This window comes from Colias eurytheme, chromosome 13 (genome assembly GCF_061535395.1).
Source record: "Colias eurytheme isolate Ceu_HAF_F1 chromosome 13, ilColEury1 Martin Lab GWU primary, whole genome shotgun sequence".
Taxonomy (NCBI): domain Eukaryota; kingdom Metazoa; phylum Arthropoda; class Insecta; order Lepidoptera; family Pieridae; genus Colias; species Colias eurytheme.
This window is the reverse complement of record NC_142992.1, coordinates 414,496-433,575: the sequence shown is the minus strand read 5'-3', so window position 1 is coordinate 433,575 and position 19,080 is coordinate 414,496. Positions and strand designations below refer to the sequence as shown.

General features: G+C 35.1%; 3 protein-coding genes across 3 annotated transcripts in view; 2 read left to right on the top strand and 1 right to left on the bottom strand.

Moving 5' to 3' along the window:
- Nucleotides 1–18,590, bottom strand: part of LOC149903175 (cationic amino acid transporter 2-like) — a 33,256-nt gene extending 14,666 nt beyond the window's left edge. Inside the window, exons 1-13 of the mRNA XM_090108760.1 lie at nucleotides 18,311–18,590; nucleotides 14,677–14,925; nucleotides 14,253–14,381; nucleotides 12,726–12,881; nucleotides 10,239–10,343; nucleotides 9,830–9,967; nucleotides 9,155–9,303; nucleotides 8,345–8,442; nucleotides 7,274–7,413; nucleotides 6,798–6,900; nucleotides 6,156–6,304; nucleotides 4,972–5,138; nucleotides 4,161–4,269 (exon numbers count right to left, since the gene is read on the bottom strand). Coding sequence (XP_089964886.1) covers nucleotides 4,161–4,269; nucleotides 4,972–5,138; nucleotides 6,156–6,304; nucleotides 6,798–6,900; nucleotides 7,274–7,413; nucleotides 8,345–8,442; nucleotides 9,155–9,303; nucleotides 9,830–9,967; nucleotides 10,239–10,343; nucleotides 12,726–12,881; nucleotides 14,253–14,381; nucleotides 14,677–14,925; nucleotides 18,311–18,404 — 1,786 coding nt within the window. The 5' untranslated portion in view covers nucleotides 18,405–18,590. The remainder of the gene's footprint in view (nucleotides 1–4,160; nucleotides 4,270–4,971; nucleotides 5,139–6,155; nucleotides 6,305–6,797; nucleotides 6,901–7,273; nucleotides 7,414–8,344; nucleotides 8,443–9,154; nucleotides 9,304–9,829; nucleotides 9,968–10,238; nucleotides 10,344–12,725; nucleotides 12,882–14,252; nucleotides 14,382–14,676; nucleotides 14,926–18,310) is intronic.
- LOC149903177 (lipase 1-like) lies at nucleotides 239–1,667 on the top strand. Its single transcript, XM_090109078.1, has one exon. It carries the CDS (start codon nucleotides 293–295, stop codon nucleotides 1,547–1,549), a length of 1,257 nt encoding a protein of 418 aa, XP_089965204.1. The 5' UTR covers nucleotides 239–292; the 3' UTR covers nucleotides 1,550–1,667.
- On the top strand, nucleotides 2,171–3,530 carry LOC149903176 (lipase 1-like). The gene has a single exon (XM_090108870.1). It carries the CDS (start codon nucleotides 2,171–2,173, stop codon nucleotides 3,380–3,382), a length of 1,212 nt encoding a protein of 403 aa, XP_089964996.1. The 3' UTR covers nucleotides 3,383–3,530.
- Nucleotides 18,591–19,080: the final 490 nt, after the last annotated feature.

The following is a 19,080-nucleotide window of genomic DNA, read 5'->3' as shown; positions in this document are numbered from 1 at the left end:
TTTTGTTCATTTTTTTTTAATTATTTTCTTTATTTATATACAACACGCAATTTAGTGAATTTATCTTATTCGTTTTCACTTAATCGCCATCACAATACTTGTTTGACTATCAAATAAAACAAACTTAAATTCATAATAGAAAAAGTTTTGTGTACTTAACGTTAATTAAATAATATTATCTACTAAAAAGTGCGTAATAAAACCAACTGTACAAACCAAAATTGAAATAGTTTCTGATCGATCTAGCCAAGTAAAGTAGACATATCTTAATTCTTATAATAGTAAAACTAAAATGGTTACCAAAAAATGTATCTCCCAGAAAACCAAACGCATTTATCAAATGTTTATTATAAGTGCTGTTATAAGTAATGTGACCACTCTGGATATCATTGCTGATATTATTCCTGATACCATTTCTGGTATTATTCAGGATATTATACCTGATATCACATCTGATACTAAACTCAGTGCACCTGAAATGGCTGCAAAATTCGACCATCCATCGGAGGAGCATAATGTTACAACAGAAGATGGATACATCCTGACCTTGCACCATCTCCCTGGCGAAGGCATGCCTATTCTCTTGATGCATGGCATAGCAGACACCAGCGAAACTTGGCTAATAAGGGGCAACACATCGTTGGGAATTACGCTTGCAGAAATGGGCCACGACATTTGGATAGGAGATTGTCGAGGCAACAAGTACTCCAGGAGACACGTGTCTTTAGACCCAGATAACGACGCTGAACAATTTTGGAACTTCACCTTCACTGAAATCGGTAACTACGACCTTCCTGCATTAATTGATTACGTTCTGCAAGAAACGGGCTATGAGAAGCTGAATGCAATAGGACACTCGCAAGGTACAACAATATTCTTCGTGATGGGTTCAATGAGAACCGAGTATAATGATAAAGTGAACGCGTTTATAGCGCTAGCGCCGATAGCATACCTCACAAACGTCCCACAGCCTCTTTCGACAATCATTGCTGCTGGACCGATAATCTACGGAGAGGGGATGAAACTAAAACAGTACGAAGTTTTCGGTGACTCTTTAACGGGTAAAGCCTTGCGTGCTGTATGTTTGCAGCCAGTCATTGGCTACCCTACGTGTGCGGATGGATTCCTTTTCCCAATAGTTGGTTTTGACCCTTCAGAATATGAGTATTCGTTTCACTATGAACTCTTCCAAACGTTTCCAGCGAGTACACCTTTAAAGGATCTTTATCATTATGCACAAGTGAGTTCACGGGATAGTTTCTCGCAGTTTGATTATGGCAAAGAGGAAAATTTTAAACATTATGGGACGGAGTTGCCGCCAGACTTCGATTTGAGCAAAGTGTCGATGCCTGTAGCGCTGATATGCGCTAAAAATGATAAGCTGTCGACTTTGGCGGATGTAGCTAAATTGCGAGAGGCATTACCAAACCTCATAAAGTACACCGTTTTAGAGAGGGCAATAACTAGTCATGTTGACCTTACGTGGGGAAGGACTAATTATGAATACCTATATCCGCAAATATTCGATATTATGGAAAAATATTTTTGATGACTCAATTTTAAAATACTGAGTATGTATTGGTCTAGTTATATTCTTAAATGTGCAATTCCCTTTTATATTTTTGGTTTCTTAATAAATTTAAGGAATTTATTGGATTGGATTTTTATTCGCTTTGTAATCTATAATTAACTTAAATAAATATATGTGAGTGTTTGTTCGTACAGTTTTATTCAAACGCCGAAAATTAGCCACAAGATTATAAACGCATTTCAACGCTATCTAGCTCGTTAACCTGATCCAACAGGCAGCCTGTTAAATTGTTGTTTAATTAAGTAATACGACGTCTTTACAACACACGATCGTACGATGTGTTTTTTCATATAATTGGTATGTAAATTACCTTTTTTCAAAATAGTATTAAAGAAAAAAAAACGTCGCGACTCGCAGAAAAAAGTTAGTTTTCTCTACAGGAAATATCTTATAAAATTTCTGCATACACATCGATGCGGGTGCAATGGCATATTAAACCATCCCTACAATGTAATTTCATTAAAATAAATTGAATACATTTTCCTTCAATCGATCGGATATTATAAAATCGTTAACATTTTATTGTTCTAACGTCGCATATAAATGATTACGTACTAATTGAGCCATCAGTATCACGCTATGGGTACGCATATTTATTTCCTGAACGCTAAGTGCCTCAGTATATGGGCGACTTTATCTGTGCTAATAACAGTTAACACAGCGAGCGCCGAACGGAACGCTAGATTCTTATTCGACGATGTGAAATTAAACACTACGGAACTAGCGGCCAAATACGGCTACAAGGTGGAAGAACACAAGGTGACCACCGAAGATGGTTACGTTTTAACGATCCACCATATTCCTGGGAAAGGTCGGCCAATTCTCATGATCCACGCGTTGGCAGACTCCACGGAATCCTGGTTTACGAGAGGCGAAATTTCCTTGGGCGTAACTTTGGCTGATCTAGGCCACGACTTGTGGATGGGCGACTGTCGAGGCAACGCGTACTCGAGAAACCACATCAAACTGGACCCCGACAAGGACGCCGAAGCTTTTTGGGATTTCTCCTTCCACGAACACGGTTACTACGACCTGCCAGCGTTTATTGACACAGTTCTAGAGAAGACTGGCGAAAAGAAACTAAACGCGATAGGAATCTCGCAGGGCACTGCGATGTTTTTCATTATGGGGTCACTGAGGCCCGAGTATAACGAGAAAGTGAACGCGTTGGTTGCGATGGCTCCGGTCGCATACTTGAATCATTTGGAACCACCACTGTCCACATTTATCAAAATCGCTCCACAGTTGTACGCTGCGGCGACAAAACTAGGCTTGTACGAAGTTCTGGGCAACACGCCAAGTGGCAAAATCATCAAGTCGATATGTTTGAAGCCTCTTATTGGATATTTTATATGCGCTTTTGGGGTGTTATTTCCCATAGCGGGTTTCGACATAGAGGAATACGGTCCTGTCTTCCACTATAAGGCGATGAAACGGTTTCCCCAGAGTTCTTCATCGAAGAACTTCTATCATTTCGCTCAAGTGAGTAGACGGAGGAGTTTCTCTCAGTATGACTATGGGCCGTCAGAGAACTTAGAAATATACGGGTCGGATATGCCTCCGGACTACGATTTGAGTAAAGTGACGATGCCAATAGTGTTGCTATGTGGGCAGAACGATAAATTCTCGCCTTTAGAAGACGTAGCGACGTTACGTGTTCAACTACCCAACGTCGTGGAGTACACAGTATTGGAGAGATCCAAGATGAATCATTTGGACTTCGTGTGGGGCAAAAACATGGACAAGTATCTGTATCCCGAATTGTTTAAAGCGATGGATAAATTCTTTTAATTAAGCGTAAATTACCAATGATCTAACTATAATTTTAATATACGTTAACCCTGAAAAAGGGTGATTAACATCAACGTTTAACGTCATCGTATGTAAAGCTATAGCACAAAAAAAGTTTACATTACACTAGACTTAATTACATTTTTACTCATAATGACGTGTAATTATTCTGAGTAATATACCTCTTAAAAATTGCCATATATTACATGACTAGTATTATAAAAACAAAATTGCAATATTGCTAAAGTATGCAAAATAACCAAGTTATTTATATGTGACTAGCTGTCCCAGTAAACATTGTTTTGCCTTACTCTTATCACTTAGTGGTATGAAAAATAGATGTTAACCGATTCTCAATCTTACCCGATGTGCACATAAAATTACATGAGAATCGGTCAAACCGTTTCAGAGGAGTATGGGAACGAACATTGTGTCACGAGAATTTTATATGTTTGATTTTTCATGGCAGTACTAGCAAAGGAACAAGTGTTTCAGCTGATGCTATCTTAAATCTAAAGTAATAAAAATCAATTTGCTATCTTAAATCTATAGTAATAAAAATCAATTTCCAAGCATAATCTTTTCTTTCTTAAAATATGTATTTAAATCTCGTGTCACAATGTTTGTCCTCAATGGACTCCAAAACCACTTAACCGATTATAATAAAATTCGCACACCATGTGCAGTTCGATCCAACTTGAGAGATAGGATAGTTTAAACATGTAGGTACCACGGGCGAAGCCGGGGCGGACCGCTAGTTAATATATAAGCTACTCACCAGCTGCTATCCAGACCGCGAATCGAACCCACGTCATGTAGTCCAGGTTCAGCATGAGGTACACGTTGATCAGTATGCTGAGACCCGGCAACCACGGCACCAGGGGGACCTACACGTTTATTTATTTATTTATCTATAATAACATTATAAAAAGATTTGTTTGTTTGTAACAATTTAAATCAAAAACTTCGAACTGGTAAAAAATTGCGATTCTGTAATTTACAATTCATACGCAAGACACGTTATTGTAATAGATCAATATATAAATTTAATTTTTCAGAAAATAAGGGTAATAATTTGAGCATTGCCCAAAGACTAGTACTGCTTTCAGTATATTTCTAAACGGTTACCTAGTTAAAAATAATAAATATACTGCACCAAAAACTGCCCCAACTGCTCTTAAATAACATCTTAGACGTTTATAATACAGAAATAAATAAAATAAAAATGTGTGCGTGTACTAGTGTACACACGTAAGAAGTGAAACTTTTTTATGACCTTATTTTTCAAAAAATAATTTAATATATGCAACTTTAAAGTAATACGTCGAATCACGCGTGGTAGGAATAAGAAAAAGATGACGCGTAACGGAAAAATGTCACGCGTAACGAAAAAATGTTACACTAAATTTTTTTCCAACCCCGATAGAAGTTTCACTTCAAAAATAAACCTACGCTAATTACATATATTATCTACACACTTGTCACATACAAGTATTTTTTATTTTTATTATTTCGCACTATTCATTTGAGGCTATGTCCAATATTAAACAAGTGTTTTCATTCTTTCTTTCTTAAAACAACAAACTTACCGAAAACGCCAACTTCTTCTCTGACACCGGTTGCCTTGACAACGCATACAGCGTGCTCACGACGAGAATCGAACCCACCACCACCGCGGCTGTGGGCCCCACTTCACCACGAAGTATAGCGTCGCCGTGGGAGTTGATGCTGCCCATCATTATGAAACACCATACACCTGGGAATGATTGATGAATTAAGGTATAAGAAATGCAGGGAATTGTGGACTTTAGGGACATAGAAATACGGTTCATTTTTAAATTTCTTTTGTCGTGACAACGTCTTATAATTCGATAGAGCCGGCTGCACGCACGAAAAAACATGATTCATGCGGCGTTACCTCGCTCTGAGGCGTTCCATGTAAGGCTTGAAGTGCAAGCGAGAGCGCGGAACGAGCGACAAAGAAGCACAATCAGAACGTGACAACGTTCTACTATCGTCAGTAAACCGACTTTACTGACAACCATTTTTTTTAACAAGCTTTTATAGCTTCACTTGTATGTTTCAAAATCTGTATGTATCGACTCATATCCCACTATCTCATCTTTTACAGGTCTTAGTAATAAGATTTCATTTATACTATACTATCTATACGCCAGCGGAAGCGAAACGTGTTGTTTTGTCTATTATTGAGTATATTAATCCTATCCTATCCTACTTCCTACTAATATTATAAATGCGAAAGTTTGTGAGGATGGATGTATGTGTACGTATGCATGTTTGTTACTCTTTCACGCAAATACTATTGAACCGATTACAATGAAATTTAGCACACATATAAATTAACTTGGATAACACATAGGATAGGATATATTATCCCGGAAATGCCACGGGAACGGGAACTATGCAGGTTTTTCTTTGAAAATGCGGGCGAAGCCGCTGGTGGAAAGCTAGTACAACTATAATTAAATAAATAATAAATAAATAAATATTTCGGGACTATATTCACACACGGCACGGTCTGATCCCATACTAAGCTTTCGCTTGTGTTATGGAAACCAGATGGCTCATAAACATACATATATAATTTTAAATAAATACATAAATAGATAATTAACACCCAGACACAGAGCAAACATCTATGTTCATCACACAAATATTTGCCCCGGGTGGGAATCGAACCCACGACCAGTGGCTTGGAAGGCAGGGTCACTACCAACCAACCAAAAAAAAATCTGTCAAAATAAATTCTTACCATATAGTGTAACCAGCACGGCCACCAACGCAGAACTGAGTCTATTCGGCGTGTTGATATTATCCAAATTGAACAATTGTCGACACCACGCTTTTGCACTTAAGTTTAGTGCTTCTGGTGTACGGTGGACACTTTGACTGCGCTCGTATCTGGGAAGGAATAAAACAATTATAATAGAACAAATTGACACAAAAGTGAATCCAGCGTATTCACTTCCAAAATCGTAGGGCCAAATTTATGGCCGATTTTTCAATGCTTGGATAAAACTTATCCGTCCAATAAAGTAGTACACGATAATATTAAAGTTTTAACCAAGGATTGAAAAATCAGCCCTTAGAAAAATAACTCTAAAGATTAAGATTAAGACTAGGATAGTGGAGAAATAATTATATTTTGTCCATTGTTTTATTGTATACTGAGAGCTTAATTATTTTAAGCGAAAACAGAAATTATTACAAAAAAGGTCGTATGAAAAAAACAGAACTTAAAAAAAACCTGTTATAATTACTACCCTCATATTTGTCTTTGTTTGACAAATATCCGAACCATACAACAAATCCTATACCACCCTACACTCTAACACTCTAACCAACTGCCTAACTCTATTTCAAACAAATAGTAATAAATATCAAACATTATTACCTAAGCAGCAGAACACAGGAAGCCACCATGGAGTAAGCGAGCAGCGTGCCGATGGACATCATGTGGATGAGCTGCTCCAACTCGAATATCATCGCTAATGTTCCTGCATACATACATATTATATAATTAACTTTAATTCATTAGATCAACAGTTATGCATAGGATTAAAGACTTTAAATAGAATTTTAAACTCGATTTATTCATTATTTTTCCGGACATTTAACTTCACTGCGAACATGGTCACGAGTAAATCCACGTTAGGTTTTTTTTTCTTCATAAATTAAAAAGATTTCACTGTACAGTTTTTAAAAAAATTAGTCAATACTAATTCATGAAAAAAATTGTAAAAATGTAATCGAAAATTTCGTCTCCATTGATAGAATTTACCCCTTTTTACATAAAAATCAAAAAATATCACCAATAAAAGTTTACATTAGAGTTAAACATATCTTTTAACTAAATGAATAAATACTGACCAGTAAAAAGCCCAGCCACAACAGTACCAACTAGCGGCGTGTGATATTTCTCACTAACTCTGCCCATGAATTGGAAAAGCAGCCCGTCTGATGACATCGCGTATATTATACGAGGTAGGGGGAACACTGCACCTAGAAGACTGGAAAATGGGGGAAAATAGTAACATTTTCCTTCAAAACCATATAAAAAATTCTTTATTTGGAACAAAAAACAAAATGTACATAGACTTAAATTACGATGACGCATGAAAGCATAAATTAGGCGTGTCACGGTTGCCAACGCCCACCTTCATACAAGAAATAAGTCCCATCTTATAACAATTTTAACAATATTATTCTTAAAATTGCTTCCACATATATATTATGTAGAAAAGCAAGGTTTACATTATTGGCGTACTTCCACATACACAATGTAAACTAGTGGTCCGCCCCGGCTTCGCCCGTGGTACCTACATGTTTAAACTATCCTATCTCACAAGTTGGATCGAACTGCACATGGTTTGCGAATTTTATTATAATCGGTTAAGTGGTTTAGTCCATTGAGGACAAACATTGTGACACGAGATTTATATATATTAAGATAGAAAGGTTTTTATTACTATAAACAACTAGACTCACAATCACGGTTTAAATTGCCGGAAATAAAATTCTGCCTGCGTGTGTTTTAGGCAGAGTTTTTAAATGAGCAATACAATAGATTTTGAACATAACTGTGACGAAATAAGGTGCTAATTGGCGATCGTTATTCTATTTCTTCATAGTACTTCAATGGTGTACGTAGTAAAAAACAAATATACAATATATAAGAACTAGAAAGATTATATGCAGAAGGAGGAGGAAAATGAGCTTATTACAATATACTAGCTGCGCTCCGCGGTTTCACCCGCGTAGCTCCGCTTCTGTTGGTCTTAGCGTGATGATATATAGTCTATAGCCTTCCTCGATAAATAGGCCACCTAAGACCGAAATAATTTTTCAAATTGCACCAGTAGTTCCTGAGATTAGCACGTTCAAACAAACAAACTCTTCAGCTTTATAATATTAGTATATTTTAGTATAGATTAATATTACCTGGAACACAGAGCACAAATAGCACCAACACTAACAGCATACTTGGCCCAACTCCAACCGAGCTGATCGTACACGAAGGGGAAAGGTGCCTTTTCATCCTGCAAAATAATTTAAGCCTTATTTACTGTATATTAAGTGTCAATATTAAAAATCACGTTTCATTGTGAAATGAATTGAAACCTTAATGCGTTGAGTTAGAGACCAGAAACGCAGACATTTTGTTTCGGGAACGATAGAAGCGATATCCTAACAAGTGACTTGAGGATATAAGATATAAATAAACTATTTTTGATTTGTTTTGAGCAGCCATAGCCGTTTTTTTTATATTCTTAGTGTAAATATATCACAACGAACTGAGAACGTCCTCCTTTTTAAAGACGTTTAAACTTTTAGCAAATTCAATTATACAACGGTTTTATAAATTTCCATATCAGTGAGACAAACAATCGTGATCTGGCTTATAGGTCGTACACGCATATAGGTTTTAGTCATTTATTTTATTGTATAGATTGTTAATTTATCATCTTAATTTGTTTAATCAGTACTATAAGTGGTTGACGCATGAGCGTAGAACCAAGTGGTCCTGGGTTCGATTCCCGGTGGAGACGAAGAAAAAAAAATGTCTCGGTCTGGCAGGACACAGGCTAGCCTACCTACTTGTCCCTAAAGAAAATCGATCAGTGAAACAGATGTATGCATAATATAATGCATCTGCCCCTTACCCCACTTGGGGACACGGGACTTCACTTTTATAAGTTTTACAATTCCTAGCATTATTTCACACCGTTTTCGAATGTTTGCTCTTCATACCTGCATATAATACGGCATCATGAGTGTAAGCACAGAGGAAACGCCACAATACGCCAGAAAGACGATCAGAAGTGAAGCCACCACCGCAAATGGGATGCTTTTCTGTGGACGTCTGGCTTCCTCACCGGCTGTTGCTACGCAGTCGAAACCTGGGTATAGAGGTTAGGTTATTAAATAGAGTAAATTTAAATTTTTGAAGTGAAACTTCTTTATCGGGGTTGGAAAAAATTTAGTGTAACATTTTTCCGTTACGCGCCATCTTTGATTCGACGTACTTCTGTAAAGTTGCATATAGTAAATTATTTTTTGAAAAATAAGGCCATAAAGAAGTTTCACTTCTTACGTGTGTACACTAGTACACGCACACATTTTTTTTAATTATGGAAGAATATTAATGAATGTTAAATATCTCCATTTTCACCATGTAATTGGAAGAGAAAGTCAAATTTAGTATCTAAAGTAGTTATTTCGATTTATAAGTGAAACTTTACGTGCGTCGAGAGTAAAATTTCAAATTCATAGCAATACTATCACGTCATAAAGTAAGGCGACGATTTTGGTGTATTTGAAACTTGCCAAAAAAGTTTCACTTCTGACACGTGTGCTCGGCACACACACTTTTTTTACTACACATACATACATTTCTCTATTCGTATCAAATAGCTCGAAACTCACCAATAAAACCATAGAAGCAAACCGCAGCCCCTCTAATGATGCCAGCGAGCCCGTAAGGGGCGAAGCCCCCGGTGCCAAAGTCCTTCGTAGGAGACTTGGGCACTTCTGACGCGGGGATACGCCAGTTCTTTGTGTCCGCTGAAAAACGTTAGAACATAAAAAATAAGAATCAAAGCAATTTGATCCTTACTGCGTTGATAATAAAGTAGAATTTCGTATAAAAAAAATTATGTTTCAAACGAAAGCTAACTTTTCTTATAAATTGAATCATTTAATTTCTAATGATCTGAAAAATATTAAGAAACACTTTTTACGAGTTTAGATTATTAAACAATTTTGTCTTCGAAGTAACAATAATAATAAAAAATCCATTATTAAGACATATTGTAGATAATAAAAAATATCTTACCTTTAAAAGAGCCAGAAATTATGACAAACAGCACAACACACAGATTGACACCCGTGCAGAAATTGTTGAACTTCGTCGACTCTTTCACACCGAATGCGAGCGCAACTACAAAAAAAAATAAGATCATATAACTGCCCATACTGACCCGAGATAAGTAGATAAATAAAGTATAAACTATATTTCTTGCCTACGTTACTCAGAAAAAAATTATGTTTTAGCTGAGAAAGTATTTTCAAATCCATTCACGCTATAATAATTCCCGAAATTCTGAACCTTAAATTATAAACAATACCTGACTAATATGATACTAACAAAAAGCAATTTCGCCTTCAACGAAATGGTTTTTATGCCCTGAATATTTGCTTTCATACCTTCCCTTTTGAATATAAATAATTCTAAATTTGCTAGAAACTAAAGCGGTTAAATACATCAAAGCGAAATTTGAAAAGGAAATTAAAACACAACCAAGTTTTGAAGCATTACACAACCAAGTTTTTAAGACCCTACAAATAAATCTGATTATTTTTCAGGTCAATGGATATATTTTAACCTTTAGTAAAATGTTTTTAAATGTTTAGTAAAATGTTATTTTTTTTTCAATGTTAACTTGAAACATTTTTGCGACATCTATTTTAACATTATAAATTCAATGGAAACTGTCCCTCAGTGTTGAAAATGTAACATCATTATTTATGAAACGAATTTGGAAAATAGGTTGAATATATAAATTTAAAAAAACTATGATTACGTACACGACGAATAGCAAAACGCAGTACTTAACACAATGACAATTTATAAATAAACTAGCTGTGCCCTGTAGTGTTACCCGCATTGCTCCACTCCTTTTGGTGGTCTTAGCGTGATGAATTTCCTCGATAAATGGGCTATCTAACACCGAAAGAATTTTTCAAATCGGACCAGTAGTTCCTGAGATTAGCGCGTTCAAACAAACAAACTCTTCAGCTTTATAATATTAGTATTAGTGTCCGACCGAACTTTCGGTTTCGGTTTCGGTTTCGGCCGAGTTTCGGCCAAAAATCAAGTTTCGGCCGCAGTTTCGGTTTCGGCCAAAATCGGCCGAAACTTTTGCCGAAACCGAAACTTATTTCGCAAGTTCAGTGAACTTAGTTCACACACGTTCACGCTCGCCTAACTTCGTTTTCCTCGGCAACGCTTTGATGGACGCTGTCAAAACGTTGGTTGACCCACGCTGGTGGAAACAATTTTTGATTATCTATGTTGAGATTGGAACTGGGTGTAATAGTAATTAATAATTATTATTTTTATATAAGAGGTACCTAAAAGAGACTGATTATTCTTCTAAAGTCTTCTAAGTACAAATACCAATCCAAAGTATTAAAGACTCTTTAATAAAGAGAAAGATCTCAAAATACCAAAACTTAGGTCTAATTCACACGAGAGTTAAAAAAGCGTTGCGTTATAACCCGGCGTTGGCGCTTTTTAAACGTTCTCTCTGTGGTTGTTCATACTAACGCTTTAAAATCACTCATGTCTCGTCTCTGGCTTCAGTAGGACGTGGAAATGGTTTCTGCTAAATTAATGGCACTAGCGATTTGTGTTATTAAAAGACGAAAAAGAAAACAAAAGGCATTCTGGGTACATCCTCTGAATGAACAGAGATACTTAAAAGGGCAGTTTGTGACACTTTACGAAGAGTTAAGGCAATATCCCGGAAATTTTTTTAATTATTTTCGAATGTCTATAGCAACTTTTGACGAATTGTCGGAAATAGTGGGGCCTCAAATAAAACTTCAAGATACCAACATGCGTTTGGCGATACCACCTGTATAACGACTGGCTGTTACTCTGAGGTAAGGCGCTTTTTTAGCGCTCGTCTGAATAATAGTAAGAAGTTTCCTATGGTCTATTTTATTTAACGCCCAACGCCGAGCGTTGAAAATACAACACTGCGCGATAAAAAAGCGTCGCGCTTTAAAAGCGCTGACGTGTGAACATATACTTGGTAATGCATTTGTTCTATTTGGACGCTTTTTTAACGGACGTTAAAAAAGCTCTCGTGTGAATTAGACCTTAAGTATTTAAAGTAACAGTAACAATTACTGATTTGATTTAGATGACTGATTTTACTGAGAACTTAATTTGAAAAAATAATAAAAATTAAAATTGTTATTATTAATATTTGAAAAATATCATTTTTTTATTTTATATTAAATAAATGATTACAACAAATTTAATATACTATGTTTTCATTTCATGCCCTAATTAAGGCAAAATAATAGGTAAAATGCACCAAAGTTCAGTATTTTTAGAAATTTCATACTTGACCACGTGAGTTTCGGTTTCGGTTTCGGTTTCGGCCGAAACTGAAGCCACGGCCGAACATTCGGTTTCGGTTTCGGTTTCGGCCTGGAAACCAGTTTCGGTCGGACACTAATTAGTATAGATTCGTTATTCATAGCATTCCTTTGTACTCAACTAAGACCAATTTAAAACATATTTCCTTACCAGAAAACACCATAATGACGCTAAAAGCGAAGATATCCGGGTATTTGGCTAAGTGCGGGGAATCCATCGGCATCCACTCATACAAGTGTGTAGATATGGCTTTACCCAGTAAGGAATCTAGGTATTCACTTAGCGCTTTAGTTACTGATGCCGCACCTAGAAATATTAGAAATAAGAATATAAAAAATGTGTGCGTATACAAGTGTACACACGTAAGAAGTGAAACTTCTTTATGACCTTATTTTTCAAAAAATAATTTACTATATGCGACTTTACAGAAATACGTCGAATCACGCGTGGTAGGGATAAGAAAAAGATGGCGCGTAACGGAAAAAATGTCACGCGTAACGAAAAACTGTTACACTCAATTTTTTTCCAACCCCGATAAAGAAGTTTCACTTCAATAATAATTTGTTATAGAAAGTTTATGCGCTGCCTTACTAACCGATTTTTGCAAGGACAAAAACAAATTTACTAAGCAATTTGTAATGCTTTAGTAAGTATGACAAAGTTCAATAATGGTTAAAAAGTATATTAACATTTCTGTTTATTTGCAATTATTATAATTTATAGTAATTCTTGTTATAAGAAAAGGTTTTCCTTTTAAGTTAAAACGTTTTCTATAAAATGTCGTACAAAAACTTATGAAATAAAAATTACATAATGTAAGATACAAAATAAAGCTCCTAAAAAATAAGGTTTCTTAACAATACATTATTCTTTACCATTATACAGGGTGTCCCACTATTGGTATACTAAGCGCGAAGGAACTTGTAGTTTTGCATACACTGATCACGTAAAAAATACTTAAAAAAAAAATTACGTCCAAAATTTTTTGCTAAATTTTTCCTGAAAATCCATGTTTTCTTCTCTAGCTTCGCGTAGCCGGCATATACCGCTTCTCTAATATGAGCATTTTATCTATGAAAACATAATCTTAAACGATAGCTCACGTGCTGGTGGCAAAGTTGGGCGGCTCGCTTGTTATGGGTGTACACATAGAGTTTTAAGAATTCATCTATTTGAAAAAAAAGTGCGTCTGGAATTTTTTAATTATTTTTTACGTACTCAGCGTATGCAAAACTATAACCTCCTTTGAGCTTAGTATACCAACAGTGGGACACCCTGTATAACTGACACTATTGAATAATTATTACCAATCGGAACAAAAAACCACGATATATTTTATTCAATGCGGGCAATCACTTAGTTAATCTGTAATAGTTTGACCAAGCAATTGAGAATTTTACATTCTATCGAGTATAGGACATGGTAAGGAGTTTATCCAACTGCAAACATTTAAATTTATTAATGACAACGCCCAAACATTAACATCGTAAGCATTTAGGAATCACATGTGTGGTGAAATTATTTGTGAAATGGGACTAATAGATTAAAAATTTAAGAAAAAAAATCTACTTTTTATTGATAAAAATTCTACTTTTTAATAATAGATATCTGGAAGAAAAACACATATTTCGCTGAATTAACTTAGCAAGAATCATATTTACCAATAATCATACTTACCAATAATATATTCAAGTATAAGGTTCCATCCAATGATGAAGGCAATAAACTCGCCGACACACACGTAACTGTACACGTAAGCGGAGCCAGCTTTTGGCACACGAGCACCAAATTCCGCGTAGCATAGACCTGAAGAAATTATGAAGATTAGTTTGGAGACTAAATCATTGCACATTTCTTGTGTTAATATAAAGTTAATAAAATCAAGTATTATTCAGCTTTTGGCTTTAGAATAAGAGACAACTATAGGTAGAGATAGTAGGTTAAGCAAGAATTTCTCCAGAATAGATTTTATCTTCCATAATTTTTTGTTAAGTCGAGCGGCAGATGCTTTCAATATTTTATACATATTCTATGTGTCGGAACGATCTTTTATTTCAGTATTAACACCAACATAATACCTGAATAACAAGACAAAACTAACCCGCAAACACGCTAGCAACAGCAGCCAACAGAAACGACAGCACCACCGCTGGCCCCGCGTAGTTCTTAGCCACGTCCCCAGCCAGCACGTACACCCCCACACCCAGCGTGCTGCCCACGCCCAGCGCGGTCAGGTCAAGCGCTGACAGCACTCGAGCGAGCCTGGCTACACCCTCCTCGGCGGCTTTACGCCGGGATAGCACGCCATATGCCACGCGCAAAGCACGCACGGCACCCGCTTTTATACCCCCTTGGAAATAAAACATTAGAAATAGAAATTACCGAAAAATGATATACCTAGCATATTTAGCCGCTCATTCCCATGGAAATGAGCGCCCAGGTTGATAGAGCAAGAACTCCTTTTTTTGAAGTTGGAACAAATAAAATTTAGCCACTAAACAAGAATGCAGTTTTTTGTTGGTGAATAAATTATTAATTAATTAGGTCCAGTAGTTTTGTAGCCTATTCAATACATACAAATTAAATTAGTGTCAATCGAACTTAGGGAGATTCCGGTAAAACAGAAACAAACTATGTTAGCATAGTATATTCAGACAATTTGCATATTTATTGTGTATTATCAAATTTTCCAGTGATCAAAAATTATTATTTCAATTAAACATAGTTTTGAGCAATGTCCATAGTTAAAATCACTTGCCCACAAAAGCAGTCAGAGCTGCTTTTAAACTAACATCAGTCATAACTACTTTTGCCAGATTTTTGCAGTCAAAAGTGGTTTTGACTGATTTAGTTTTCACTGTAGCACTGTATAACATCTATAGTATATGAATTACAAACAAAATAGTACATATAATTATGAAATTTATTCTTATAAATGTAATTAGCTGAAGTTTCAGTAAGTATTATCCCCAGTGACATAATTATAAATTCATTTCTATTTTGTATCTGGGTCAACATAGACATATTTAGGCCATGTAGTTATTCCAATACCTTGTACATATAATTAAATTTTCATAACTTATAATTTATTTTTAATTTTTAATGTAAAATATGACTATTTTTTATTCCTTACACAAATAACAGAAAAAATTACAAACAACTATACCTAGAAATACAATCACAAACCACATAACTAATATATTGAGATCCAATATCACCGAGAGACTAGCAAGACACAAACCCGTTCATTGACTGAACAATTGGTTTGATTGAACGGCCAATTCTTATCAATAACGCTACAGTTATTGATCTTGGTTATTGCCAATTGATTTGCCCAAAATGGCCATTCCAATTATCATTTATTAATAACTAGCTTACCGCCCGCGGCTTCGCCCGCTTTGTCTAAAACATCATAAATTATATACTAAAACAAACGAACGAATTCTTGAACCACTCTATCTATTAAAAAAACCGCATCAAAATCCGTTGCGTAGTTTTAAAGGTTTAAGCATACATAGGGATATAGGGACAGAGAAAGCGACTTTGTTTTATACTATGTAGTGATTTACAACCAGTTAAAACTAAAAGACAGTTTGGATATTAGTTGTGCTATAGGTCTTTGGCAGTGTAACATCTAGGACTTAGTATTCATGATTATGAGAACTAGATGGAACTCAGGTACTAGATTTAAGACTTACTTATTTTTAGTTTCTTTGAAATCATGGTTTTAAATTAAAAATGCTTTAATAATGAGATGTGTGTGTGTACATTATTGTAAATAGCCTTATTACGGTGGTATCGCAAAGCAATAAGCTCTTTTAATAATAATAAATAATAATAGTTAAAAAAAACTAAAAAACACGCTTTTTATAGAAACCGAACTAAAAAATGGAATAATTTTATCAAATTATTGTATTGTCATTGGTCCTCAATAAATCTGCAAAGTTTGAACGAAATCTGGCCGTTTAAAGTGGGTCAAAATCGCGCCCAAAGAAGTCGGTTACAAACATACAAACATACAGGTGAAGCTAATATAAAGCGTGTAAAAATAACAACTCGTATGATAGACTGGGGTAGATGCCGTTGAAAATAATGAAAAGATAAAAAAAATCGCAGTCGGATGAAACCCATTAGAAAAGGAGGGGAATATGATAAAAATGTAAGGAAAAATAAATTACGGTCAATCCGAGTTCGGGAAGCGGGAGGGGGGAGCTTTTAAGAGAAAAAAATGGTTTCTCTCGATTTCCGACAAAACTACAAGTCCTATAGAAAAAATTCAATGGCAAAGTTGTAGGTAATTAAAAGTTCTACAACTTTTGTATTCACAATTTTTTCACAAAACCAACCTAAAAATTTAGGTGAAAAATTCAAAAAACCAAGTTTTTGGTCTTTTATTTCTATCTACTTCAAAATTTATTTTTTTTCTACGAAATTTGGTGGAAACTTACTTTATTATGTCCCAAATACACTGTAATTTATTTGATTGAAAATATTTATTTTTTCGCCTTATTTTGAATGAATACCAAAAAAACAACCTAATTTTCAATCGAAAAGTCACCCGTCAAAATATCAGCTTTTTTCAAAAACTTGGGGTGCCTTTTATTCATTGAAATCTCTACTTTCATATGGTGTAAAAAAAAATAAACACCACCATAATAAATGTTCTCAGGAAATGCATACAAACAGTGTGATAATGAGCTTTTACTAAATCAGGCACACTTCTTGAACTCTATATCTTCTCTTGTATCGGCTTTTCGGTAATATTTCAAAAGAAAAATAATTATCTGTTCTAAGTTTAATATTTTACAGCATATTCAAAAACAAAATGATGTCGATAAAAACATTTCAGGTAGTTCGAGAAGTGTGCCTGATTTAGTAAAAGCTAATTTTCAGACTGTTTGTATGCATTTCCTGAGAACATTTACTATGGTGGTGTTTATTTTTTTTACACCATATGAAAGTAGAGATTTCAATGAATAAAAGACACCCCAAGTTTTTGAAAAAAGCTGATATTTTGACGGGTGACTTTTCGATTGAAAATTAGGTTGTTTTTTTGGTATTCATTCAAAATAAGGCGAAAAAATAAATATTTTCAATCAAATAAATTACAGTGTATTTGAGACATAATAAAGTAAGTTTCCACCAAATTTCGTAGAAAAAAAATAAATTTTGAAGTAGATAGAAATAAAAGACCAAAAACTTGGTTTTTTGAATTTTTCACCTAAATTTTTAGGTTATGTGAAAAAATTGTGAATACAAAAGTTGTAGAACTTTTAATTACCTACAACTTTGCCAATGAACTTTTTTCTATAGGACTTGTAGTTTTGTCGGAAATCGAGAGAAACCATTTTTTTCTCTTAAAAGCTCCCCCCTCCCGCTTCCCGAACTCGGATTGACCGTAATTTATTTTTCCTTACATTTTTATCATATTCCCCTCCTTTTCTAATGGGTTTCATCCGACTTCGATTTTTTTTTGTTTCAAAAATTATCTACTCTAGTCTATGAAGTGTTTCAAGGAAAAAAAGGCAGAAATTCAAGATGTGTGGAAAATAAATTTATTTTAAATGTATTTCACTTTAATTTAATTTACTTTGAACACAACATAAGTACTTACAATATTATATGCAATTTACAGATTTTATTTCAATAAAATTTATATCTATGTAAATGCACAAACTAGGTAAGTACTTACATGTTAAGTATTTTATTCAACGAATAATTGAAACAACTCTTACCATCATCAAATGCCTGTTTAATCGATATTCCACCAGCTTGATTTTCACGTGCTGATCGGCCGGTGGAAAACGAATTTTCATCAGGAAAAGTCATTTTAGTAGTATTACATGTAACCTCTGTATAGTGCACTGAAAACTTTGGAATGCGTTTGTTATTAGAGGTCCTGTTGCACTTCACTTTATAAGGCGCCAGTTTGCTAACGTATACGTAAGGGAAATTCAATAGGGTCTCTCATTTTTCATTGGAAGAACATCTTGCATCATCTTACACTATGCACTACGGTATGGTAGACCGTAGATGTGATTCTGACAGATGACAATTGACAAATGACAGTTGACACGATCACACGAATAATTAATCGATCAAATTTGTTAGGTACTTGACACTGGCAAATGGTTATCTTCGTAGACAGAGAAAGTTCGTAGAGGGAGAATGTACTAGAGACGACATCGGCGTATACCCGAACGAGATGGCGAATCCTTACGTCAATGTTGCCAACTATTACAAAAACTTTTTATCCGAAAAACTGGCAAAATATCTATAAATGTTTGGGTATTTTTTTGTAAGATAGGTTTATGAAGAAAAAGACAGATTTGAAAAGATTTTGTTATTTATTAACTTAACTAGCGACCCGCCCCGGCTTCGCACGGGTGCAATGCTGATACTAAATAGTAAATACACTACAGAAAAACTGTGAACGTTGTATATAAAAACATAGCGGCCCGCTCCGGCTTCGCACGGGTATAAAATATATAGCCGGGCGGCCGGC

Coding starts and splice junctions, on each gene's coding strand:
- LOC149903176 (XM_090108870.1), top strand. CDS start 2,171: ATGGGTACGCATATTTATTTCCTGAACGCTAAGTGCCTCAGTATATGG.
- LOC149903177 (XM_090109078.1), top strand. CDS start 293: ATGGTTACCAAAAAATGTATCTCCCAGAAAACCAAACGCATTTATCAA.